At 52.3% G+C, this 25,275-nt stretch overlaps 2 protein-coding genes across 3 annotated transcripts; both read left to right on the forward strand.

Annotated features, from left to right (window-relative positions):
- Window positions 1–972: 972 nt before the first annotated feature.
- Window positions 973–12,873, forward strand: CPA2 (carboxypeptidase A2). 2 transcript variants are annotated; one of them, XM_083841122.1, is made up of 12 exons: window positions 973–1,128; window positions 3,614–3,702; window positions 5,589–5,670; window positions 6,520–6,654; window positions 7,468–7,566; window positions 8,370–8,471; window positions 9,211–9,312; window positions 10,066–10,176; window positions 10,536–10,626; window positions 11,010–11,209; window positions 12,228–12,312; window positions 12,554–12,873. In XM_083841122.1, exons 2-12 carry the CDS (start codon window positions 3,638–3,640, stop codon window positions 12,739–12,741), a joined length of 1,260 nt encoding a protein of 419 aa, XP_083697248.1. In that variant the 5' UTR covers window positions 973–1,128; window positions 3,614–3,637; the 3' UTR covers window positions 12,742–12,873. The 2 variants fall into 2 exon arrangements, with proteins under 2 accessions (XP_083697248.1, XP_083697247.1); XM_083841121.1 differs by having other exon boundaries at window positions 1,064–1,191.
- A 953-nt stretch (window positions 12,874–13,826) lies between these two features.
- Window positions 13,827–24,578, forward strand: LOC310892246 (uncharacterized protein). Its single transcript, XM_083819716.1, has 23 exons — window positions 13,827–15,313; window positions 16,053–16,134; window positions 16,602–16,736; window positions 16,999–17,097; window positions 17,610–17,711; window positions 17,948–18,049; window positions 18,413–18,523; window positions 18,707–18,797; window positions 18,929–19,128; window positions 19,457–19,541; window positions 19,637–19,817; window positions 20,073–20,136; window positions 20,438–20,802; window positions 21,101–21,182; window positions 21,482–21,616; window positions 21,698–21,799; window positions 21,942–22,043; window positions 22,125–22,226; window positions 22,351–22,461; window positions 22,653–22,743; window positions 23,122–23,321; window positions 24,108–24,192; window positions 24,319–24,578. Exons 1-23 carry the CDS (start codon window positions 15,210–15,212, stop codon window positions 24,504–24,506), a joined length of 2,919 nt encoding a protein of 972 aa, XP_083675842.1. The 5' UTR covers window positions 13,827–15,209; the 3' UTR covers window positions 24,507–24,578.
- Window positions 24,579–25,275: the final 697 nt, after the last annotated feature.

Genomic DNA, 25,275 nt, shown 5'->3' on the forward strand with positions numbered 1-25,275 from the left:
GCTGTGCAAACACCACTCAGTCTCATGTCCCAGGGCCGTCACAACTGCCATTCTCACAAGCTTGCACACGCTGTAAGAATTAGCATTATGTATTTCCCCCTTAGCTATTAAGGAAGTGATGTTTATATATCGTTGTAAGTAACAAAATCTGTACTGTATGTTATTTTCCTACACCAGATCCTCCAAAAAGCTCAAGATAAATGGTTATGTTCTGACAAAAGGGGGACTAATTCCAAAGGTAAAGATAAGTTTTGTAAATTTATGCCTAGGGTTCAAAAAAGTTATGTAGGAAATACCCCTGTGAGAGAGCCAGAGGTGATGCCAGAGGTATGTGGAGAAGGCAGAAGGGACACGTGGGGCACAAGGAGCACAAGAAGAGCTCACTCCAGCGCTGGTTGTCTCCGCTTCCCAGTCCCCCTCCTCACTGAATTGCCATTGTTTTGAGGCACAGACCAGGAGAGGACGGGTGACAGGCATGGACGGGGTCACAGGACATGGGCTCGGGCTCAGACGTACTCTGAGGACAGAGGCTGCCTCTTCCTTTTCAGCCCCAGTCCTTCCCGTGTGACAGGGGGGACCACTATGCCGCATCGTGGTCGCAAGAACCTTTACCAGGTAGGGATAACAACAGAGGGGACAATCTTTACGAAAAGGAGCGACTCCACATAAGTGAGATGGCTTTTGAGGCCTTTCTGGTTGGCAGGAGGGGTTATGCCCATTCCGGTCCTGTATCAAAGACAGCACAGACAAACTTTGTAAGGCAACTGTCAGGAGGCAAACTTTGTTCGGATGAGATACGTTCAACCTTTCGGTTATTAACGTGTTACCGCGGTGTTCGTGATTCACCGTGTGAGACCGCATCCTCTTGGGACTGCGCTCAGACGTCCCACCCTGCCGGGTGAATGTGCCAGGGCCCAGACCGGCCTCGTGTGGGGCCCCCACCCATGCACCCTCCGCCCATTGACCCGGGAGCTGCATTTAAGCTGAGGCCGTTTTATTTGGGCCCTGTTTGAGCTCTGCTGTTGGTGCACGGTGTCCTTGGGTTTGAACTTCGCGACATCCCGGCCTGGCCTTGGACCTGCCTTGCAGCTGCGGACTTATCTGGGATCTGGAGCGCGGCCGTCCCTGGTCAGTGTCACCAGACCTGTTTTGCTCCTCGTGTTTGGGTCCCGTGGGGCCATGCAGCTTGCGGTGAGCTCTCTACCCTGCCTGCCTTGCTGTCACCTTGGGCTTCTGGCTCATTCTTGTGGTACACCCCTTCTCCTGCTGCTCCCTAATTTGCTCGGGTGTTTTGAAACCTGAGCGGAGCGCCACGAGGCTGACTTTCAGCCTGTGCAGGATTTTGCCCACAGGACTTCCCCTGTGGTTCAAGGCTTATCTCCAAACCCTGCAGGACCGCATGGCTGCAGTGGGAGGACGCAGCGCCGCAGGCTTCTGCAGCACCATATTCCCTGATTCCTTCAGCAGGAGTTAGGAAAGGGTGCAAAGGTTTGGGCTTAAATGCAGCTCCTAAAATGCAGTGGGTGGAGGCCCTAAACGAGGCTGGTCATGGCACTTGGAGCTTGTTGGTGTACCCTGGGCCCTGACATAATGTTTGGCGGGATCTCTTGGCAGCGTGTAAGTCCATGCAGGATATAGCACGAATAATGAAGCAAGCTGTAATTTTGCCCTCAATTAAGTCCCTCCTTCCTGTTTTCAAAGAGTGAATCCACAGGAGATGGTGTGGACAGTCTACCAGTTCTTTAAGACATTTTGAAGGCCGTAAGCTACAGTTCGAATGTGTCTCCCACCAGCATTATTGTAGTGCTAGAAGCAGGAAATTCTCGTGGTGGATCCTGTCTTTTAGGAGAAACTCACATTACCTGATTTACTTTGAGGGGAGCGGAGATATCTGTTTATTTCCCAAGGACGGGGTTAGGTTAAACCTCAAAGACCTGAGGACTCGCAGCAACACACCTTCTCTCCTCGCAGAGCGTACGCTCTCCACAGTGTGCCCCCAAGATACAGCCACTGCGGGATGACTAATGCCCATCTGTCAAAACAGGCAGAGTCCCTGCCAGAAGCTCCCTTTGTTCCCCAAAAAAACGGGGCCTGCCCTTAGCAGAGACTCACTTGGAATCGGCTGACAAGGCGCCACTGCCCCAGCTCCAGAGGGGCAGGGTGGAAGTGGAAGCCGGGGGAAGCTCCTCAGGGAGGTGCTGGTGAATATTTAGAGAGAATATTATGTGGGTGAGGTCTGTAGTAACACCTTCCGCTGAGGATTGTCGCACATTTCCTTCCCTCAGCCCTTCACCTAGATTTTCGGAGTGGAAGGTGTGGCTCCTGGGAGGGGAGGCCTGAGGCTGATTACGGAGTGGCTGAACTGTCTCCGTTCTCTCCCATATTAGTTCCCAGGAGCCCTACCTGCACATATTGCAGCAGGTTCAACGCCTGGCTCTTCCTTAGTAACATTTTTAACGGGACGAAGGAAAAGTGCATCCAACAGCCCTACGGCTCTACCTGTCATGCTGGGACAACCGCAGCTGGGTGTTCCTGTGACCAAAGGCGAGAGAAGTTGTTCCCAAAGATCAGCCAGGAGAGCGCCTGTCGCCGTTACTCCTTCGGGGTGGAAAGCAACAATTCAGATACCTGGGCACCTGTGTGGAAGGCAAATGAGATGTAGGCCATCCCCTGTAACGTGAGGCATAGGCAGCATCCAGCACAAGAGCAAAGGGACACGCAGAGCTACAGGCTCAGCAAACAGCACTGCAGGCGTTGTAGAGCTGTGTGGACCCAGCAGTGGCTGTTCCAGCACTTCTTTAAACCCACGTCACGTCCTCCTGAGAAGAATTCTTCCTTGGGAGAGACGTCTAGCAAGGTTGTCCAAGGTTGAGCTCCTGTGTTCCTGTTCACCCATGGCTTTGCTTCTGCTCCTGTTGTACAATTTTCACGTGAAGCTTGCTGCGTCTTTAATTTGCTTGAAGCACTGGCAAGGCTGGCTGGATTTGTATGAAACCACCCCAGCTGAGGACTGGGGGATGCTAGTAATTTCAATAAAGATATATTTAAACTGCCTGGCTTACACCTAGAAATGTGTAACTTATACATAAGAGAAAATTTATAGCATTGTCTGGGCCCAGTCTACCAGAGGCAACTTGTTGTATAGCAGGCAGAATCTGGAGTTCATCCTTCAAAATAATTGCTCAATTTGTGTATTTTTGCTTGAGTGAGAGCTTTCTGCTAGCTGACTCTGTATCAAGGAGTAGGCTACTAGAAACCGATTGTAGGAGGAAAAAAACACGAGCAAGAAACTACTGGTAGAGCTCCATCCCAGTGAGAGCTGGGATAACGTTCAGTTTGACTCTATTCCTCTCTACCTAGCAGAAAAATGCTTACCAGGTCACTAAAAAGTTCTGTGGGCAAAGCCTTGAAAACAATTCTTGTTACAGGTTTGAGTAGAAATTCAGGAATTTCCAGATCAGTGGAAAATATTTTTTGGAGGTGAAATCAGCCTTCAAGCTGTTGGTTACCTTGAAATGCTGATACATGTGAGAATTTAGTCACATGGAATTCAGATGTGTTTTGTCTGAAGAAGGGATTCTTAACAAGTCCTCTATAAATTCACCTTTGCTAGATTGAGTTGCTCTTCACATCAAACATGAAGCTGATTTTGATCGTCAGTGCCCTCTTTGGGGCTGCCTTATGCCTGGAAACTTTTGTTGGGTGAGTCATGCTTTTGTGTACGACCTTTCACTTCGAGACCTTCAAGACTGCATTTTCCAGTTGTTCTTTTTCATTATCTTAACCTTAAAAATTCTGCTTGGGGCACATTCTTTGCTTTTTATGACTGACTTCTCTCATGGCTTTTGTTCTCCAGTGTTTGAAGGAATCTTTCTCTTTAGTTTCATCTGGGATGTCCAAAGAGAAGGGTGTAGCTGCAGAGTTGAGCTCCTGTATTTACCCAAGGATTTGTTTCAGCTTTGGTGCTAGGTAGGGAGTGGTCTCAAGCCTAGATCTGGAGCTTAACACACTGCAAAGCTTGAGAGCTTGACAGATCTGGTCCAGCACAGACCAGAGCCAGAAGATCAGAACCTGCCTTCAGATCTGACAGGTCAATGGCTTCCCATTGTGTTTTTGAAGATTCATATTTCTCTTTAAATGTTTAATCCTCTTCAGAGCCCTTCTAATCGACCTGACTCTGTATTTCCAGCCATTATATCCTAAAGGTTTACGTGTATGTTTCATAGCAAAGCAATCTCCTTCTGGTGTATTTCCTCACAGCCTTACTGACCATGTAAGAACCTTAATAGAAAATAATAAAAAACCTAGTGAACACTAGATTCCAGTGAGCAAATAGTATATTAAAATGTAAGGATTAAGAATAAGTAGAACAGTATACCAAATTTACTAAAATTCTGGGGTTTGTCAAGATCAGAAGAAACTATTGTGGTCTTTTAATCTGGTCTCTGCCATATTGTAGACTGGGTTCTCATGAATTCATTCCTCAGTCACCTCCAGTAGCTGTGGTTAATGAACCTCATCTCCTCTTCAGAGAAGAATCCAATCCAAAATAAAGCTTATGGTGGTGGAGAATCCGATAATAAGTTAACATGGTAAAGTACCTTCAATGTTGGTTTAAGCTGGTCCAACAAAAGAATTTTACACCTCAGTTGGCCAGACCGAGGAACCTGGTATTAAAGAACATTACTCAGCAGCTGAGACCACACCAGTAAATAACTGAGCTCCTATGTTAAGTCCCTTGTTTGCTGTGCCTTAAGATGTGATTTCCAGTTCTGCAATCATTTGTGTCGATTTGCTCTGAGTCATCTCCATTTTTCAGTACTGCTTGCACCGGATGCCAACAGAGCAGCTGAGCCAGGTCGGGAGATGGGACTCCGTGGATGTTGGTCTGCCTCCCACAGCGGCCAAAGGCAGATGCCTGGGGAAGAAGAGAGTGAAAACAAACACATCGCCATATGCCACTTGCAAATGCAGCATTTACACTGCTCTCTTTCAGTAGTCCTCGGGTGCTAAAGCTAAGGAGCACATCGGCACTTTTGGCCGTGGCGTCGATCCCAGGCTTTGCTTGCGGTTGATTATTCACCGTGGCTCTCAGGTTTCCTTCAGAATCCCCACTGGCTCTCCAGAATAGGATCTGCTGTCCTACAAACATTGTGTACACTTGTTCGTAGATCCTTTTGCTATTTGATAAAAACATTGGTTGGAAGGGCCCTCCAGAGGTCTTTAGTCCACTTCCCTGCTCAGAGCAGGGTGTGGAGATGTTGCCCCTTGTTACCATCATTTCATCATTCACAAACTCAATATTTTTTGCAAATCCTTGACAAAGAATAATAGATGCAGTGTTAATCCTTGTAACCAATTAAAAACTCATTCACCTGATGTCTTGCTTATGATGAAATCTTAAACATTGCCATTTAACTAGTTACTAATCTAGTGCACGTATACCAGGCTGGCTCTGCAGGTTGTTGATTAAATTCTTGGGTAGCACTAAGTCAACTGCATTAAAGAAGTCGATATTGGCAGATCTCATGCAAGTAACTACTCTCCAAATTCATAATCTCAGTAGCCAGCTAGTTCTTTTATTGCAGGCACCAGGTTCTCCGAATCAAGACAAAAAATGAGGAACAAATTAGGAAGCTACAGTTTTTGGAAACGCTGGAACACCTTCAGGTACGTTATTATCACAGCGGCATTTTGTAACATTTCAGACTGGGGTAGGACTTATCCTGGTAGGACTTTGCCTTGAATTTGGAAGGGTCGTACCATAACGTGGCAGCTGCCATAGATAGACATACTGTCTGAATATTTGGTTTTTGATCCACAGATTCTAGTACTAGCCTAATGGTCAGGAATGCCTGCACTCAAATTTTCTTCTCACTGGGTTTACAGTCGTATTTGAGCTGGTCTGCTCTTATTCTTAGGATCAAAAACCTTGTTGTTAAAAGGGGGATGCTAATACTTCTGTACCTGTCTCCCAGAACAATGGGAAGAATTTTAATAAATTAGTCTGACCTGTATTGAAACAGGAAAATGTTAGAACGTTCTATGTTATTACGGTTGTTATTGTTATTGGTGAGAATTTTTATTATCACTTTCTTTTAAAAATATTGTTTTGAATAGTGTAGAAACTAAAATTTAGAAAAGCTCTACCAAAGGAGAAATAAAAGTAATGGGTTTCATATTATCATATAATGTAATATGGAGCTTTTCTTGAAACTACTACATGTAAAAAGGTGAATATTAAAATAATCACCATAGAAGACTGAAATTTCCTCTTGCCTACATTGCTGGAGCTCTGAAGTCAGTGAAAATGCTGACTCTAATCTCCTGCTGGATCTTTATTTTTTTTTGTGTATGTGAGAATTTGTCATGTTACCTGATACAGGGTGGAATGTGCTGGGGAACAACACTGCAGAAGTTGTTAAATTTGGGAGAAACTGATGTTTCTAAAGCTTTAGGAAAGCTGTTTGCAAAGCACACTTTCCCCCAAACCAAATCCATTTTCTTTTTTCTTTTCAGCTTGATTTCTGGATAAATCCCTCCACCTTCTCCCTCCCTGTGGACGTGCGAGTCCCTGCTAACAGCCTCCAAGCAGTCAAAATCTTCCTGGAGTCCCATAGGATTGAGTACTCGATCCTGATCGAAGACCTGCAGGTAGGTAATGCCGCTGGCACGTGATTAGCTTTCAAATACAGTGGAAATAAATAGTGGTTCACAGTCCAGCCTCCTTCATTAAGTCAGGTATTGTTCTATAGTCTGCCTTCTGTGAGGTCCTCCCCTTATTTTTATAGACTTTATAGCCTTCCTCTTATTTTAATAGACTATATTTTCTATATTTTTTTATAGATTGTCACTGATTTTCCAAAGGCAAGCTGTGGATCATTTCTGTTCTGAGAAACTGTGGAGATCACTTTGCAGATGCTATCCTAACCCATGTTGGATAGTGACTTTAATAAGCTCATAGGCTCCACAGGGCTGTTCTGATAATCCCTGAAGAATTCCGTGTAGTCTTTTGGACCGCAAAGTTTGGGAATCCCTACACTAAGATAATCGTAACTCAGTAAACTGTTACGAGTGGCTCTGCATCATAAGCCAGGAGAACTGTACACCACCATATGAGAGAAAAATTGCCCCTGTGGGCCCTAATCCAACATTTCTTCTTAAAAAGTAATCCCACGAGAGCATCTAAAATAGCAGAAACGCTGCCCCTTTTTCCAGCTTTCCAATGCTATTCTTGTTCATCTTAACCAGCGTTAAAAACTTAATGCTGACCATTTAAACAGCACTATTCTTGCCACTTCACTACAGATAAATTCTTCAGAAGCATGTTTGCTCCGTAGCTGTGCGAAGTTTGGGACTGTGGCCGGAGCCAGTATGCAGAGCCACCATTTCATTATTTTATAAACATTTGGTCAGAAGCTTGTAAATTAAGCACGCTTTCCTCAAGATTTGAATTATTTCTTTTAGGCCGTTCTTGACAGAGAAAAGCAAGATATGGTCGCCAGTCAACAGATGGAGCGCAGCAGCAACACTTTCAACTATGGCATTTACCATTCTTTAAGCTCTGTGAGTTCCTTAGATCTCGCTTTTGGGGAAAAGGATTCTTTTTTTTTTTTCTTCTGGCCTTTTTTCATGTTGTCTTCAATCAAACATCCTATATTAGGATCTAAATTTTCTTTCTGGCTTCTTCATAGAATCAGAGAACGGTTTGGATTGGAAGGGACTTTAAAGATCATCTAGTTCCAACCACCCTGCCATGGGCAGGGACTCCTCTCATTAGACCAGGTTGCTAAAACCCCCCTCCAACCTGGCCTTAAACACTTACATCTTCTGGTAAAAGTTTTGTTTTTAAATGTATTAATTTCATGGTCAGCACAATGAGCCAACACTTCCTCACAGAGTGTTGGGAGAGGCAAGTGCTGGTCATACTTCTTGATAAACTCCTACAGAGTTCTCTCAAAACCTTTCAGTTCTGGCCCTCAAAAGAAATTGGGAATTGGGAAATAATTTGGAATAATTAAAAAAATAATAAAATTGGGAAATAAATTGGAATCTAGGAAAATACAGGAAGCCAGTAGCCATCAAGCAGAGTGGAGGAAAAGTTATTTGTACTACCAGAAGTACTTAAAGAGGGTTTTGAATTTATTCCTGAAATAAATGAATCTTGATGATATAGCAGTGTTTCCCTCTACATCTGTGACATTAGGAACAGCACCAACTACACTGACGTAAGGTGAGGTGGGGCTTTGGTGAGGCCACAGTAATGAAGACAAAGGGAGATAAAAATGGATTTCAACAGGTGCTATGGTTGGTCTGGGAAGCACTGTATACAAACGGAATGTAAATATTGTCATGGCTTTTCATTCCAGATTTATGAGGAACTGGATAATCTCGCATCTGAGTACAGCAACATCGTCAGTAAGCTCCAGATTGGGCAATCCTATGAAAAGCGGCCTTTGTATGTGCTCAAGGTATGGTCGTACAGCATATCTTGGACTCTGAGTGTACATATGTGTATGGATATACTAATGCACTTATGTATTATGGGTACAGCACGACTCAGTCCAAAGCATCCTTGTGTTGGGGTTTAATCTGGCAGGCAGCTCAGCACCACGCAGCCATTTGCTCACCCTCAAGGGAGAGAATTGGGAAAAAAAAAGTAAAAGCTCATGGGTTGAGATAAAGACAGTATAATGGGACAGAAAAGGAAGGAAAGTAGTAATGATGGTGTTGATAATAATAATAATAACAGAATGTACAAAGCGAGTGATGCACAATGCAATTGCTCACCACTCACTGATGCCCAGCCCCGTCCCCGAGCAGCAGTCACACCCCACCGCTCTGGCCAGCCATCCCGTATTAATTGTTTAGCATGACGCCACATGGTATGGGATATCCCTTTGGCCAGTTGGGGTCAGCTGTCCTGGTTCTGCCCCCTCCCAGCTTCTTGTGCACCCTCAGCCTCCTTGCTGGCAGGGCGGTATGAGAAGCTGAAAGTCCTTGGCTTAGTGCAAGCACTGCTCTGCAACACCTAAACCATCAGTTTGTTATCAGCATTATTCTCAACCTAAATCCAAACCAGAACCCTACCAGCTACTAGGAGGAAAATTAATTCTGTCCCAACTGAAACCAAGACACCCTGTCTATATGGGATGTTTTTGCCTAAGAGGGGTCAGTGAGGGTTTTAAAACTTTTTCTTTTGTTTGACAGTTCAGCACTGGAGGAAGCAACCGTCCTGCAATCTGGATCGATGCTGGCATCCATTCCCGAGAGTGGATTACCCAAGCGAGCGCGATGTGGATTGCTAGAAAGGTCACTTTGGCAGCGTTTGATTTTCTTTTGCCTTGGGAATGCCTCCAGTTAAAAATATACTGCACCTGCACGTGTTTAGCCTGCTCTGAGAACTCTCCGTCACCCCTCTTAAAACACAGTTGACTCCAGACACAGTATGGCAACTATTTAGACAAAGAATTGAAAAATGCTAATACAGTTAAATACAGTTAAAACAGCCAGGAGAAGCTTAAGCAGACAAAATGTAGTAGTCCAGGTGAAACTGTTGGGGATTCCAGGGCTGATAGCTCTGTGAATGACCAAGGACTTTGAGAAGGTCGGTTTTCTATTTCAGTCTGCACATGCAGAGGAACACTGTGTGCTTGGCTGCTTTCCACAAAGGTGCCAAACATTCCAGTTCTTGCTAAATGAGCATCTGTTTCTGTTGAAAATGACCTAGCCACCAGAGGAGAGCAGCACAGCTGTACGTTCCCAGCCTGGCTAATCCGCCTCAATCCTAGCGCTAGCCTTGGCCCGTGTTCAGGGACAGGCAGGGGAAAATGTTGTTGCCCTCTTCCATTAACTTCCTATCTTTGGAACAAAATAGTGAAATAGATTCATTGCTCTTTCCGGGCTCCAAGTCTGATGAGGAACAGTTATTGCCAGTAGGTAATTAGTGTTTCTTGTTTGCCTGCTCTGAAAGCCAGCTTTGGCTCTGCACGTAGTTGTTAGAGCACGAATGAGTGGGAAAGAAATGTGCTGATAATCACGGTGTGCCTTATTGCCTCTGCATAGCTTGCTTCCGACTATGGGAACGATCCATCCATCACCTCTCTGCTGAACAAAATGGACGTTTTCCTGCTGCCAGTTACAAACCCTGATGGATACGAGTTCACTCACACCACAGTGAGTAAACACGTTGAGCGTCTAAGCCGATTGAGAAAGCTGTCGTGCTCTCCCAAGCCAACGACTGCAAGAGAAATAGGCTCTGAAAGTCCTTTTGCTGATGTTGTAAGAAGGAGTTACAAAAGAGCCGGGAAGCCAAAGATACCAATTACTCGTCTAACCCATCTTTCTCCTTCACTGCAAACTCACCAGTCCTTCAGTTGTGTCCATTGGCCCATTTTGGCTGTCAGCCCATCAGAAATGTTCTTAGGCTTGTGCCTAGGAACACTTCTCGCTGAACAGCGACTATTTCTGGGTAGCAGCATTAATGCAAGGATGAAGATTTGCTCCATAGTGTTTCTTTTTTTTTTTTTTTTCAGAATCGCATGTGGAGGAAGACCCGCTCCAAGAATGCAGGCAGTCTGTGTGTTGGAGTTGATCCAAACAGGAACTGGGATGCAGGTTTTGGAGGTAGGAATAAAGTTTCTGGATTCTGGCTGGAAGAAGAAAGTTCCTTTCATGCTCCTGGATCCTGTTACACAGGACCAGCGATCTCCTTAATATAAGGGATTCAGAAAGAAAATGGTCAAATAGAATGGTTGCTGTCTTTTGTGAAGATACCTTTTAATTAATTGCCAATGAGCAAAAGACGAAGGAATCTGTATCTTCCAGAATTTGTGTCCATTGAGTATTCATGCTCTGTCGTTGCTGTTCTAGTGTTTATCAGCACTTAAGACCTTGCTTTTGACTAAAGACCTGGTCTTAAGGAAGCCCAGCTTTGTGGTGATCTGCTTTGACCTTCCATGAACATCAATCCTGACAGATCTGTCTTTGTTCCCCCTTTGAACCAACAGGTCCTGGAGCCAGTAGTAGTCCCTGTTCCGAGTCTTACCGTGGGCCCAGCGCCAACTCAGAGGTGGAAGTTAAATCTGTTGTGAATTTTATTAAGAACCATGGAAACGTCGCGGCCTTCCTCACCCTCCACAGTTACTCTCAGCTCCTGTTGTACCCCTATGGTTATAAATGCACTCAGCCAGCAGACCACGCTGAGCTGGTGAGACATAGTGACTTTTTTTTTAGCTTCCTTTGCTCTGTCTGGCTGGCTTTCCATACTAAAGTATTATAGTGATCTATCAGGATAAAAACAAGGTGCTCAACTCCGCCATCCGTAACAGTGACCACTCATGAGAGTGAGCAAAGACCTCATGCAGTGCAATGCCTTTAAAAGAGAAGTCTTGGTCGCACACAAACATGGGCCATCCCCCCCCCATTCTTGGCTTTCTTTGCTCATCCAGAAATCCTTCTTTCTGCTCTAAAGACAGCATCACATCTGTAATAATATCTTTGAGGGAATATGAATTTCACTGTCATAATTTAATTTAAGTGGACGGGACCTCTGGAGGTCTCTGGTCTAACCCTCTGCTCAAAGCAGGCGGGCTTTGGTGTCAGAACCAGTTTCCAGGTCAGGTCAGGCTGCCTAGGGCTTCGCCCAGCTGAGTTTTGACTGCTTGGAAGGACAGATTCCGCAGCTTCCTGGAGCCCGTTCCAAATTTTCCCCATTGTCACGGGGATTTTCTTTTTCCCTAATACCTAAACGCCATTTCCCTTGCGGCAGTTTGGTGTTGCCCCTCGTCCTTTTGCACGAAAGCTCCAGGAAGAGCCTGGCTCTGTTTACAACCACCCGTTAGGTAGCTGCAGTGAGCACAAAGCTGGCTGCTGGGCACTGGGAGGTCCCCAACTGCCTTGGCGTTTTCTGGTGTATTTTGAACCTTCTCTTGACAAGGGCAGTAGGTGAGATGAAACACAAGATGATCAGATGTGGAACCTGCTATGATTTAATTCACCTTCGATGTCACCTCCCAAAAATACTGGGAAAGCTGTGAGTGCTGTCTCTAGTGCGAGTAATTAAGGAATTGATTGATTTGGCATAACTTGTTTTTATGGGGAGTGAAAGCAGGCTGTAAACTAGTTTGGAGGTTTCCCTGAGTATGGTTCAGGTTGGTGAAATCTTAACATTTAGTCTCATTAAGTGTGGCTGCTTTCTGACTCGTCCTTTATCCTCATCTCTGCAGAATGCCCTGGGGAAAGCTGCTGCCAACGCCATCCAGTCCCTCTATGGCACCACCTTTACAGTGGGGAGCATTTGCTCTACTATCTGTGAGTATTTTTGGTATTCTGAGAGCTGTCCCAGGCCAGCAGTCTCTGGACACCCCCTCAAGGTCTCTCCCTGTTGGAAGGAGGGCTGCTTCTGTAGAGTGACACCATCAGTCAGACTTTGGAGCTGAGTGTTCACAGGAAAACCTAGTACTTGCCCCTCATAAATACAAAAAAAGATGGAAGCAGAGCTCAGATCACTCATCCATTCACCCTCTGTGCCTTTTCTCCTTTTCTTTTTCAGACCAAGCCAGTGGAGGCAGCATAGACTGGAGCTACGATTATGGCATTAAATACTCATTCGCTTTTGAGCTGCGAGACACGGGGCGCTACGGTTTCCTCCTGCCAGCCAGCCAAATTATCCCGACGGCAGAGGAGACGTGGCTGGGACTGAAGACAATCATTGAGCATGTGCGAGACAACGCACACTAAAAGCAGGCTAACTGACTAAAAGTCAGCTGTTTGTAACGGCAAGCTCAGAAATCCTTGGTGTGCTTGAGACAGCTGTAATGATACGGCATCTGGCTGAATAAAAACCCTGTGTGCAAACCTCCAAGCGCTTCATGTTTGTCTTGTTGGTTTCGCTGTGCTTCTGTGTGCATGGTAGACCCTTACGAGGTGTCACAGATTTTAGGACTCAGTCAAAAGATGCACTTGGAAAGGAGACATCTATCCCCTGGCCTGTGACTGCAGCAAACTATACTGCATTGTGCCCCTTCGGATGTCCTCTGCAGCTCCATCTCCGTTAGTAAACGCAAAATGTGCTTGCAGCAAGCAACAACAGCCCTTGGCAGTGTTTTGTACCTCGGCAAACCTCCTCGCCCATGCAGTAGCCCCCTTCTCACAGCCGGCCCTGGCACCAGCACCGAAACCGCCTCCCCGAGGTGCTGGTGCAGGCTCTCTAAAGCATCTCAGAAATTTGTGGCTGTGCCTTGAGAGCAGTGTGAGCTCTTCAGAGCTGCTGAAGCTCTTGATAAACTTCACCGAGTAGAATGCTAATTGCTCCACGACTGCAGCGCAGCTCCAGCTGAGGGGACTGCCTGAGCCTTCCTTTTGAGGAGGATTGATCCTGAGGGTCCAGTGGCCATTTAAAGAGGATCGTGAGGAACTCTGCTGTGCAGAGCAGCTCAGTTTTGGTGGGCCTGTGACCCTGGGGGCACCAACAGAGCTCGCTCCTGGGGGCTGAACAGGTGCCTGGCACGAAGCAGCATAACACAGGCTGTGAGACTTCACAGCAGGAAATTTACAGGAATTTAATTTTCTTTAACAAGCCTTGAGATGCTGCTGCAAGTGACGGTTGGTAGGAAGGGGGTGCCCTGGGCTAACATCCCCTTGTATTTGTCCTGTCCCAATTCTCCCTCCCCGGTGGGTCATCAGGAGGACCAGGGCAGGAGGACGCCTGCTCTCACCCTGCATGGCCAGTCCTCCGTCCCATGAGCGCCTGCCTCCCTTGTTTTGCTGCTCAGCCTGCTCATTTCTTGGGGATTAAGAGCACACAGCTCACGGCCCTGCATGGGAGCCGCGAGAGGACGGGAGATTAGCAATCCCTGCTTGGGGTGCAGCAGGTACCGAGTCTAACAGGTTTATCTCAATGTCTCCTAATCCCCCAGCAGCTGGCGAGTTACTCACTGCTCTGGGAGCGTGGCAGGAGAGCAAACACACCTGAAGCGAGCGGGTAAAATGTTCGTGCAGACTTGTTGGCAGGGAAAGGGAGGCGGAGGTGCAGCTGAGACCTCGGGCAGCGCCACGTGGGTCTGTCGTTGGGTTCAACGCGGCCGTTTGGGAGTGCAAACCTGGGCACAGGGCACCCAATTTCCAAACTGACCCCACCCTGCCAAAACCCAGCTGGTGAGAAAGGTAAAACCCCGCTGGCGGGCAGGACTCGGGGCACACAGCTCCAGGATCCGGCCGACCTGCTGCTGCTGGTGGTGCAGGGCCCCCGCGTTGGGTGCTGGACGAGGTTGGAGACCTGCAAAGCCCCATCCGAGCACCCGTGTCTCAAGGCCACCCGGCTCCTCGTCTTGTAAACGTGTGGCCTGATGGCAGCGGCATCCAGTTTTGGGATCCTCGGTACCAACGAGACCCAGAGCAAGGCCAGTGGAGGCCACCCAGAGGGACTGGAGGCTCACGACGGGACGCTGAGGGAGATGGGCTGCTCCTGGAGATGAGATGGCTTCGGGGTGGGGGCACCTAACAGCGGCCCTCCCGTCCCCGTGAGGAGATTATTGAGAAAATGGAACCAGGATTTCCACCGCAAAGTGATAGTGAGACAACGGCATCACCTGGAACGGGAGAGTCAGGATGGACGGGTGAAAAAGCTTTTCCACCAGGACAGTCCAGCAGTGGGACACATGGCCCAGAGGGGCTGTGTGGTCTCCATCCTTGGAGAGCTCCAAGACGCAGCGTGGAAGGAGCTGGGCTGACCCCGAGATGAGTTTGCATGGGCCAGGAGGTCGCATACAGACCTGAGACCTCCCAAGGTCCCGTCCCACCTCTGCTACCCCACGATCCACCTAAATGAAGACCTCTGTGCTGGGACCAGCTCACCAACGTCATCGCCAGTGCATGTAGGGTTTTCCTGGCCAGGAACCCAACAGTTGTGCATTAAGAAGCCCTAAAGGACCCCTGAGCATGGCACCTTGCCCTTTCACACCCAACTGGGGTGCACGTGTCCTCCCCTGCCACCTGCGCCAGCACCCGAGCCCCGAGGAAGATGTTATCAGATCCCCCCCAGCTTGACCGCTCTTTTGTTGACTCCTCCAAATAAAGCAAACATTTGGGCTCACGGAAGCCGTCCCTGGCTTATCTGTTTGCAGCTACCGGCCCTGTAGGAACGGCAGAGGTGGCCTTGGTGGCGAGGTCCGTGAGTGCCCCTGGGGGACTATATAGGGTGACTGTAAATGCCCTCAGGGGCTGAGGCTCGCCCGCGTCCGCTCACCATGAAGGTCCTCCTGGTCTTCGCCGCCCTCGTGGCAGCCGCCCGCAGCGAGCAGCTTTTTGTGGGGTGAGTCCTGCCGAAAGCAGGGACGCGCTGCACCCCCGCTGGGGGATGGGGAGGGATCCTGCTTGCCTGCGCCCTCGTGCATGAGAAAAAAAAAAGCCCCGTTAGGTGTTTCCTCTGCTGATGGAAGCTGTGAGCGTTCCCCAGGGGAGGGACCTTGCACCTTGGGGTGTTCCAGGGAAGCTCAGACCCTCGGGGGAGCTGAGCCTCAGCAGAGCGAGAGCTCATCGCATGTGGGGTCCGTTCACTTTTTTCAAGCGCAAAGCTTTGCTAGCAGGTTTTGTTTCATTACGAGTCTCCTGAAATGCCTCCCCAAATATTATAAATCGCCACTGTCAAGGCGGCTGCTCTATCGTTTAACAGAAATAACCTTCCCTCCTGCTGACGTTGAGCCTGTCTTAGGTATTTCCTATGACTTTAGCCCCTCTCATGACCCAAGGAAGGCCTGAGACCACCTCGGGCTGTCCAACGCTTCCTTTTTTTCCTGTGCCAGCCATCCTGAGCATGCATTTTCCCCTCTCCACACCAAACCTCTAATAAAAAGTGTGATTTCTGCTGCTGCAGACCCGTTAGAGCCACCTTGAGCTTCCACCCAGCCCACGCTTGGGGCCACGTTGGTGGCTCGGGGCTGGGCTCTGCTGCTCACACCGCAGTCCTTCACATCCCCCCCCCGTGCTCCTTCGTGTCCCCCCATGCTTCTCCGTGTCCCCCCGTGCCCACTGATGGCTTTGACTCCCCGCAGGGACCAAGTTCTCCGCGTTACGGCCAGCAACGAGGAGCAGATCGCCCTGCTCAGGGCTCTGGACGAGCGGGAGGACCTGCAGGTGAGCTGCGCTGGTGCCCCGAGAGCCAGCCCCGAGCATCTCCTGCTGTAGTATCGGGGTTTGGGGTTGGTTGGTTGGTTTTTGGTTGAGTTATGAAATGCCCATGCGCCCACTGCGTTTGCCTTGGGTGCTCCGGGGGAGTGAATCCTGGCAGATAATATAGGCAGTGCAAGATGGATCGGTGATGGGGAGCAGTATGTGCACCCCCAACCTGATTTCTGGAGTTACCTTTATGGAATTAAAGAGCAGAACCAGCATGCGGTGACCCCAGTGTCTCCTCACAGCTGCCCAGTTCACAAATCCTCATTATCCAGAGGTACATCTGCAGCCAACAAGCCATCTGGGCTGAAACGTTTCTGTAGAAGATCCGTTGAAGGGTCCCCAAGCCCTCCTGGTCCCCAAACCTGTCCAAAGACCCTTCCCAGATCCTTCAAGGCAGCAGAAATGCCTCCTCTTGTCCCCATCAGGTTGACTTCTGGCGCGACCCCACCAAGCCCGGGCGCCCGTCCGACCTGCGCGTGCCCTTCCCCAGCCTGCAAGCGGTCAAAATCTTCTTGGAGTCCCACGGCATTTCCTACAGCATCATGATCGAGGACGTGCAGGTGAGGACAGCCCCAAGGAGGGGGGTGAAAGAGAGGTGGGAAGCCCAAGGAGCTGGAAGAAAAGACGACGGGTAGAGAAGGCAGAGTTGCAAAACCCCTCGGTGGGGTGGAGATGATGGGGCTTTGGAGGGAAGACGTGGGCTCTGTGGGGCTGGGTTTGATGCTTCTCCCTATAAACAGCCCCTGTAAAAAAAAAAAAAAATGCACTGCACCAACCCCCGGCTCCTCCCAGCCCCCTTTATGGATTTATTTCCCATAACAGCAACTACTGGACGAGGAAAAGAAAACCATGATGCTGGCCAGGGGGCTGGAGAGAAGCGCCAGCACGTTCGATTTCGCTTCCTACCACACGCTGGACGAGGTACTTTGCTCTGCAGAGCGTTCCCTTCACCTTCCTGGGGCCGTGCCATGGTTGTGTGCATGGGGTGACATTGGTGGCGGCAGCAGCGAGACCTTTGGGACGTGTCTGCCCTCCTTGGGTGGAGGGTTTTGTAGAGCCCGGAGAGCAGGAACCCTTCCTTGTGCATGCACATACAGCTCGGCCTCTCCCACCACCTCCCTGCCTTGCTGGGGGATGTCTTCAACTTCATTTTGGGGTCGAACCCTGTCCTCGAAGCCTGGTGGGTGGCTGATGGAGGCTGTGATGGTGCTGGGGGATCTCGGAGATTTTTTTCCCTACCATTCACCTGGTAGTCCACCAACCTCCCTGCTCGCACAAAGGGTTTAACTCCAGTCCTGAGCACCAGGTCTGCTCCAGGGAAGCACCAGATCTTCTCCAGGGAAGCTTTGCATGTTGTGTCTGGTGCCAGACACCCTAAAAACCAAAAAGAAAAACCTGGGTGAGCCGCATAACCCAGCAACTCCTCCTTTCAGATCTACGACTGGCTGGACACCCTGGTGGCCAATCACCCCGGCCTCGTTAGCAAGATCCAGATCGGTGAGAGCTACGAGAAGAGACCCCTGTACGTGCTGAAGGTGAGTTCGGGGGCAGCCTCACCTCGTCCTCGTCCTGCCCGGGCGTCCCCCTGCACCCAACCTGAGCCCTGGCACGGTGGTGGGGAGATGTGGTGGGGGTCTCCTCCTTGGAGAACTTCAGAAGCCACCTGGAGATGGTGCTGAGCACCCTGCTGGTGGCCTCCAGAGATGGCCCCAACCTCCGCCAGCCTGGCACCGCGTGGGCCCTGGGGTCACATCCTGCTCTCTCCGCACAGTTCAGCACCGGGGGGTCGAACCGGCCGGCCATCTGGCTGGACACCGGCATCCACTCGCGCGAGTGGGTCACCCAGGCCACCGGCGTGTGGACGGCCAACAAGGTAACCCCACGATGGGGACTTCATTGTCTGTGTGGGGTATTTCCATGGGCTCAGACCGGCCATGGGTTGGGGTTGGCTGCAAGAGGAGGGGAACAACCCAAAGCTCACCGGGATGGAACAGGACGGCGTCCCCATCCCTGGGCCCACACGTGGCGAAGATCTGGGTGAAGGAAGGGCAGAAATTGCAAACCAAAGCCACCTCCTGGGTGCTGTGGTTGGACCCGATGGGGAAAAAAACCCTGCAGCATCTCCAGTTCCCCGTCTTCCTACCTGAGCCCTCTTTCAACACCTTCCCCGGTGCTGCTCGGTCGCGTCCCTCATCCCGGGGGGCCCCGAGGCAGCTCCTGCTCCTTCCCCTCGCAGCTCGCCGAGGAGTACGGCCGGGATCCCTCCATCACCTCCATCCTGGACAGCATGGACATCTTCTTCGAGATCGTCACCAACCCTGACGGCTACGCCTTCACCCACAGCTCCGTGAGTGTGGGGACACCGTGAGCAGGGGGGGACTCGTCCCGGTGCTGGGCTCCAGCAGGCGCTGGTTTGGGTGCTGAGGCACGTCCCTTGTCACCTGGGCTGGCGGTGGAGGTGGCTTCACCCCGTCCTGGGGAGGCTGGGGCAGGGATTCACGTCCCTGTGGCCTCACCCATCTGCTCCTAGAACCGCTTGTGGCGAAAGACGAGGTCCATCAACGCTGGCTCCTCCTGCGTCGGCGTGGACCCCAACCGAAACTGGGACGCGGGCTTTGGAGGTGAGGCACGGGATGCCCCGCGCTGGGCAGCACCCACGCATTGAAGCGTTGGATCCTCCTGCCAGAGGGGAGAAAGCCAGGGGTAAAAACCCTTCCCCTCGTTTCACGGTGTCTCCTCCACCCTGCCCCAGGCGCCGGCTCCAGCAGTAGCCCCTGCTCCGAGACCTACCGCGGCCCCTACGCCCACTCCGAGAGCGAAGTGAAATCCATCGTGGACTTCATCCTCGGCCACGGGAACGTGAAAGCCCTCATCTCCATCCACAGCTACTCCCAGATGCTGATGTTCCCCTACGGCTACAAGAGGACGCCTGCGCCTGACTACCAGGAACTGGTGAGATGGCCCCGAAACGTCGAGGTGGGGCTGCAAGCACCAACCTTGGTGGAAAAGCCAGGACAGATCACCACGGGACCCCCCCGGACCTCTCATTAGGTGCAACCTGCACTTTGAAACCCGTCATTTCCCTGGTCTCATGGGGATTGCAAGATGTGCCTCGTGTGTGCCAAAAATTAAGGGTGTTTTGGGGAAAAGCAAGAGCAGGAGGGGTGGGGAAGGATGCTGGGCTCCAAGCCCTGGTGCCTCGGGGTCTCTGCTGCCCCAGGGAGATGGAAACAAGGTCTGGGTCCACCAGGTCTCAGTGCTTCGGGGTTTTCTGTTGCAGAACGAGCTGGCCAAAAAGGCAGTGAACGACTTGGCCGCGGTGTACGGGACGGAATACACCTACGGCAGCATCGTGGACACCATCTGTGAGTGTCCCCCCCCCCTCCCCAAAATATCTCCGTCCTCCCCGCGGCGCTGCCACCGCTCACTTGGGGCCGCGTCTCGCCTCCTCTCCCCGCAGACGTGGCATCCGGCACCACCGTGGACTGGGCCTACGAGAATGGGGTTAAATATTCCTACACCTTCGAGCTGAGGGACACGGGGCGCTACGGCTTCCTCCTGCCCAGCACCCAGATCATCCCCACCGCCACCGAGACGTGGCCGGCGCTGCTGGACATCATGCTCCACGTCCAGCAGCACCCGTACTGAGCCCGCGAGGATCGGCTGGGGAGGGGAACCCCGATCCCACCGGTCCGGCCCCCGGCACTGGTCTCAATAAACAATCCCACAGACTCTTTTTGGTTGAAGCCTAGCCCTTTATTAATTTTTTTTTCATGGTAGATTTCAGTGAAAGGGGGAAAAAAAAAAAAGTGAAAAAAGGATTCTGAGCCCTTGGGGGGGGCTTTATTCCCTCCTTTTTGCTTTGTCCTTACACATCCCCGTCCCCATGCCACCAGCAGCCCCACCACGTCCCTGTCCTTTGGGGCCAACGACCCCAAAGGGTGCGGGAGAGCATGGGAGGTTGCGCCCAGATCTGTGGCTTTTGGGGCAGCACCGCCCCAAAATCCCTTCCCCTTTCTTGGGGCTGGCACCCTCAGGGACAAGTGGGGACACTTCTGGGTGCCCAGTGCTTCCAGGAATTTCCTCTATTACTTTTCCCAGCCAGAATAACCAGCACCTTCCCTAATCTCCATCCCACACCAACCTTTAATCCAATCCCCCCCCAACAAGAAAACACAGCCGCGCTTGGGACCCCAGGCTCGTGAGAAAACCCGCACCCTGCGCCTTTCTCAGCCCGGTTTTGCCCTTTTTCTCCCCGTAGCACCGAGCCGCGGCTGGCCCCGTGGGCGGTGGGATTTGGGATCCAGCACCCGGCGTCACCTCCCCACGTCCTGCCCCGCCGCTGGCTGAGTCACCGACGGCCCCGGCCGGTTTCCAGCTCCCCGGGACGAGTTTCGCCGGGACCGGCAGCGCCACGGTGCCCAACCTTGACCGGTGCCAGCCGGAGCCTTCCCAGGGCCCTGGGAACTGGGGCAGCTGGCGGGGGCCGGGCTGGGGACCTCTGGGATTTAAGATGCCCCGAGGTGCCGCGGGGACGTGGGACGAGCTCTTTCGGCTGGAAATGAAGGTCCTCCTGCTGCTGGCTGCCCTGGTGGCAGCTGCCGCTGCCACCGAGGATTTTGTTGGGTAGGGGGGGGTCTGGCCGGTGGGGGTGGCTGGGATGGGGATGGTGGCTGGGATGGGGACGGGGTCCGGGATGGGGATGGGGTCCGGGATGGGGACAGTGGCCGGTTCAGCCCCAATGGGACACAGGCACTGGGGGAATGAGGATGGGATGGGATGGGATGGGATGGGATGGGATGGGATGGGATGGGATGGGATGGGGTGGGATGGGATGGGATGGGGTGGATGGGGAGGGGGCTATGGTGGACTCCTGGGTGCTGGAGCTTTGCCCCACACCCCCCAGCACCCTCTGACCCCGCAGGCACCAGGTGCTGCGCATCGTCCCCAGCAGCGACGCGGAGCTGAGGAGGGTGCAGGAGCTGCAGGACCTGGAGGAGCTGCAGGTATTGGGCGCTGCGGGGTGTGGGGGGGAAGATTTTCCCCCCACCACCTGTATCCCTTGCTTTGCACCCACGGAACAGAGTAGGGATGGCTGTGGGTTAGAGATGATGTCTCGTTGGGGTGCCTGTGCCCTATTTTGGGGTGCTGTTGGGGATGGGAGAGGGATTAACTTTGTGGGTGCTCAGGGTAGAGGCTTGGGGAGGGGGCGATGATGTCCCGGGGAGGGAGGGGTGAGGTCCCATGGGTGGACAACCCAAGGCCGGATCCTGCCCACCCCCATCTCATTTTCTCCCCCTCCCAGCTGGATTTCTGGCTGGCGCCCCGCGGCACCGGGGACCCGGTCGATGTCCGCGTGCCCTTCCCCAGCCTGCAGCCCCTCAAAGCCCACCTGGAGGCCAACGGCATCCCCTACTCCATCATGATCGAGGACGTGCAGGTCAGTGGTGGTGGTGGCAGTGGGGGGCGAGGGTCTCGGCATGGCGGGGGACGAGGGCTCACCATGCCCCGTGTCCCCCAGGCGCTGGTGGACCGTGAGCAGATGCAGATGCTTCGCCGCCGCCGGGTCCTGCCGCTCTCCACCGACGCCTTCGACTACAGCAGCTACCACAACCTGGACGAGGTGATGTCCTGTGGGTGGGAAAGCACAAGATTTGGGGCATTTTGGGGGGAAAAAAATTAGGTGTTGGAGTTGCTTTTGCCAAGGGGCTTGCTCCAACTGCAGGGGCCATTCATTGCCCTCCCAATCCCTCTCCCACCCCCAGATCTACGCCTTCATGGACCTGCTGGTGGCTGAAAACCCCAACCTGGTCAGCAAGCTCGAGATCGGCCGGACGACAGAAAACCGCCCCCTCTATGTGCTCAAGGTAAGGCAGGAGGGGTGCATGGGGTGACCAGGTCCCAGGACCACGGGTGGTTCCCCCACAGCCCCCTTTCTGCTCTTGCAGTTCAGCAAAGGGGGGACGAACCGCCCGGCCATCTGGATCGACACCGGCATCCACTCCCGCGAGTGGGTGACGCACGCCAGTGGCGTCTGGTTCGCCAAGAAGGTACGGGCACCTCCTGGCCACGTATCACATCCCCAAAGGGCCACAAGGCCCCACAGCCCCCCCCGAGCACCGTGTGACCATCACCATGGTGCTCCAGCAAGCCCCAAACTGCCACCCTCTCTAGATTGTCCAAGATCAGGAGAAAGATGAAGGTCTGGCGTCCATCCTGGACCAGATGGACATCTTCCTGGAGATTGTCACCAACCCAGACGGCTTCGTCTTCACCCACACCACGGTACTGCTGGGTCTGGGGAGCAGGATGGGGGTACTGCACAAGCTCAAGGCCTCCTTGTCCATATTTCCACAGGGTGGAAAGGGGACAGCTGTGACCCGTTAGTCCCCCCCAGGAAACTGCTTTGCCTTTTCCGCCCAAGGTTGGCAGAGCCCCAGCCCCGGGCACAGGCTGAGGTGGCTCTGCCCTTCCAGAACCGCATGTGGCGCAAGACCAGGTCCAAGAGGTCAGGCTCCCTCTGTGTCGGCGTGGACCCCAACCGCAACTGGGATGCAGGTTTTGGAGGTCAGAGCTCTCCCATTAACCCTACAGAGGGTGGTTGCACCCTCCTGGACATTTCTGACTCAGAGAGATTCTTTGATGTCTCTGGGGAAGGGCTGGGCTCTGCTCTCCTTGGCCAAGACGTGGGTTTGGGCTCTACCAAGGCTTTGGTGTCCCCTAGTGACCAGTACGGTAGGGACCACAAATGGGAACCATCATACGAACGTCTAGGTGAAGCCCTAGGAGCGTTCCTCTCCGGCCACCAAACAGCCAAGGGGTGGGAGAAGCTCTTGGGATTGTAAATGGAAAAGGTCCTTTGCTCTTGTGACTCTCCGAGCCACCCACGTGCCACCAAAGCCACCAAACACCCACCCCGCATTTTCACCGTCCTCTTCTCCACAGGGTCTGGGTCCAGCAGCAACCCCTGCTCGGAGACGTACCGAGGGCCCTACGCTGACTCGGAGCCCGAGGTTGAGGCCATCGTGAACTTCGTGAAGAACCACGGGAACATCAAGGCTTTCATCTCCATCCACAGCTACTCCCAGCTCCTGCTCTACCCCTACGGCTACACCACCACCCCTGTGCCTGACAAGGAGGAACTGGTAGGGGCTGGTGCGGAGGTTTGACGGGGGCTTGGGCACCGTGAGGCTGCTCTCCTCCTCCGAGCGGCCTCCATCCTGCACTGAGTGGACACTGGCAAGCCAGGAAGCCCTGGCTCCTCTGCCAGCCCCCAGGGCCTTTCCCGGGCTGAGGCTGCTCATAGAATCATAGAACATCCTGAGCTGGGAGGGACCCACAAGGATCATCGAGTCCAACTCCTGGCTCCACCCAGGTCTACCCCAAAATTCAGACTCTATGACTGAGAGCACAGTCCAAACGCTTCTTAAACTCTGACAGGCTCGGTGCCGTGACTGCGTCCCTGGGGAGCCTGTTCCAGTGCACGACCACCTTCCTGGTGAAGAACCTCTTCCTGATGTCCAGCCTGAACCTCCCCTGTCGCAGCTTGACACTGTTCCCTCGGGTCCTATCGCTGGTCACTAAAGATCGGCTCCTTCCCCTCCGTTCCCCCTCGTGAGGAAGCTGCAGGCCGCCATGAGGCCTCCCCTCAGCCTCCTCTTCTCCAGGCTGAACAGGCCTGGTGACCTCAGCCGCTCCTCGTACGTCTTCCCCTCCAGGCCCTTCACCGTCTTAGGAGCCCTATTAGCCCTATTTTATTAGACTTTATGAAAGGAATTTGATTGGGGAGTTTGGAAAAGCTCAAAGGCCGTAGCCTAAAGAAACTCTAGCTTCCTGGCATTGTTTTTGCCCATGGCACGAATGTAAAACCTTTCTGCAGGCTGCCCCAGGCCTTCCCCACCTCATCTTTCTCCCTTCTGTGTCCCCCCCAGCACCAGCTGGCCAAGGAGGCTGTTGCCGCTCTGTCTTCTCTGTACGGCACCACGTACAAGTACGGCAGCATCATCAGCACCATCTGTAAGTAACGGGGCTGCTCCGCTCCCGCATAAACCAAAATCCCCTTGCCCATGACAGGGGGACACCCTCCCACACAACCCTACAAGGCAGAGTGACCATTTTTGCTGTTTCCCCCCCAAAAAAAAGATCAAGCGAGCGGAGGAACCATCGACTGGACGTACAATCAGGGCATTAAGTACTCCTTCACCTTCGAGCTGCGGGACACGGGGCGCTACGGGTTCCTGCTGCCCGCCAGCCAGATCGTGCCGACCGCCCAGGAGACGTGGCTGGCGCTGAAGGTCATCATGCGCCACACGCGCGAACACCTCTACTAACGGGAGCCGGAGCGGTGGCTGGCTGAGCTGGGGAGAAGAATGCAATAAATTGCTGGCAAGAAGGAGAGAAACGCCTCGTGTTGTGGGTTCCCTTATTCCAACGGTGTCAAAAAGCTTTTGCGGTGTTCTTGGGGGTGGCCAACATAAACAGGGCATGTTGGCCCAGCAGGCCCACGGGGGGATTAAGGACATAAAAACAGTGGGACATGAAAGGAAGGGGCTTGTTTTTCCCCTGCTGGAGCAGAGGATGGAGGGGGGAGAGCCTCAGTTGGACACTGGGCAAGCAGAGACCTCAGATACCTCAGCCGTGCTGGCAGGACTGGTGTGCATCGTCCCCAGGGGACGAGGTGGCTCTGGGGTGTGCTCAAGGCAGGTTAGCAAGATTTATTCTGTTTTGGTGGTCAAACACCAACTTGTAGCACTGCTAGAACTGCCCCTCCTCACCTGCTGCGATCCCCGGGCGAGGGGAGCTCAGCCCCTGCAGACCCTCTTCAACCTTGAAAGAGGAACTCAACCACACAACGTCATTTACTTTTTATTAAACATTTAAAACTCCCAGGCTATGCAGAGTCTGACTGTACCCATCCCCTCCAAGCAATACCAAATCAAAAGTCCAAAATACCTAAATCCATCAAGACAGTAGGGGGACAGAGAAGCACGTTCAGTTCTTGCTTTGTTGCCTTGGGTTAGGAGGATCACAGACAGCTCCGAGAGTTTTGTCCCTCTGCTTCAGAAGTCGGTTTTCATGCAGTCCAGAGCAGCCAGGGAT

This window comes from Anser anser (genome assembly GCF_964211835.1).
Source record: "Anser anser genome assembly, chromosome: 1".
NCBI classification, from domain to species: Eukaryota; Metazoa; Chordata; class Aves; order Anseriformes; family Anatidae; genus Anser; species Anser anser.

Bases quoted from the DNA above. Each gene is read 5' to 3' on its own strand.
- CPA2 (XM_083841121.1), top strand. The intron at 3,703-5,588 runs GTGAGTCATGCT...CTTTTATTGCAG, and splicing joins TGCCTGGAAACTTTTGTTGG to GCACCAGGTTCTCCGAATCA. The intron at 10,627-11,009 runs GTAGGAATAAAG...TTGAACCAACAG, and splicing joins CTGGGATGCAGGTTTTGGAG to GTCCTGGAGCCAGTAGTAGT.
- LOC310892246 (XM_083819716.1), top strand. From the start codon at position 15,210: ATGCCCTCAGGGGCTGAGGCTCGCCCGCGTCCGCTCACCATGAAGGTC. The intron at 20,137-20,437 runs GTTGCGCCCAGA...TTCTCCCCGTAG, and splicing joins GGTGCGGGAGAGCATGGGAG to CACCGAGCCGCGGCTGGCCC. The intron at 20,803-21,100 runs GTAGGGGGGGGT...CTGACCCCGCAG, and splicing joins GCCACCGAGGATTTTGTTGG to GCACCAGGTGCTGCGCATCG.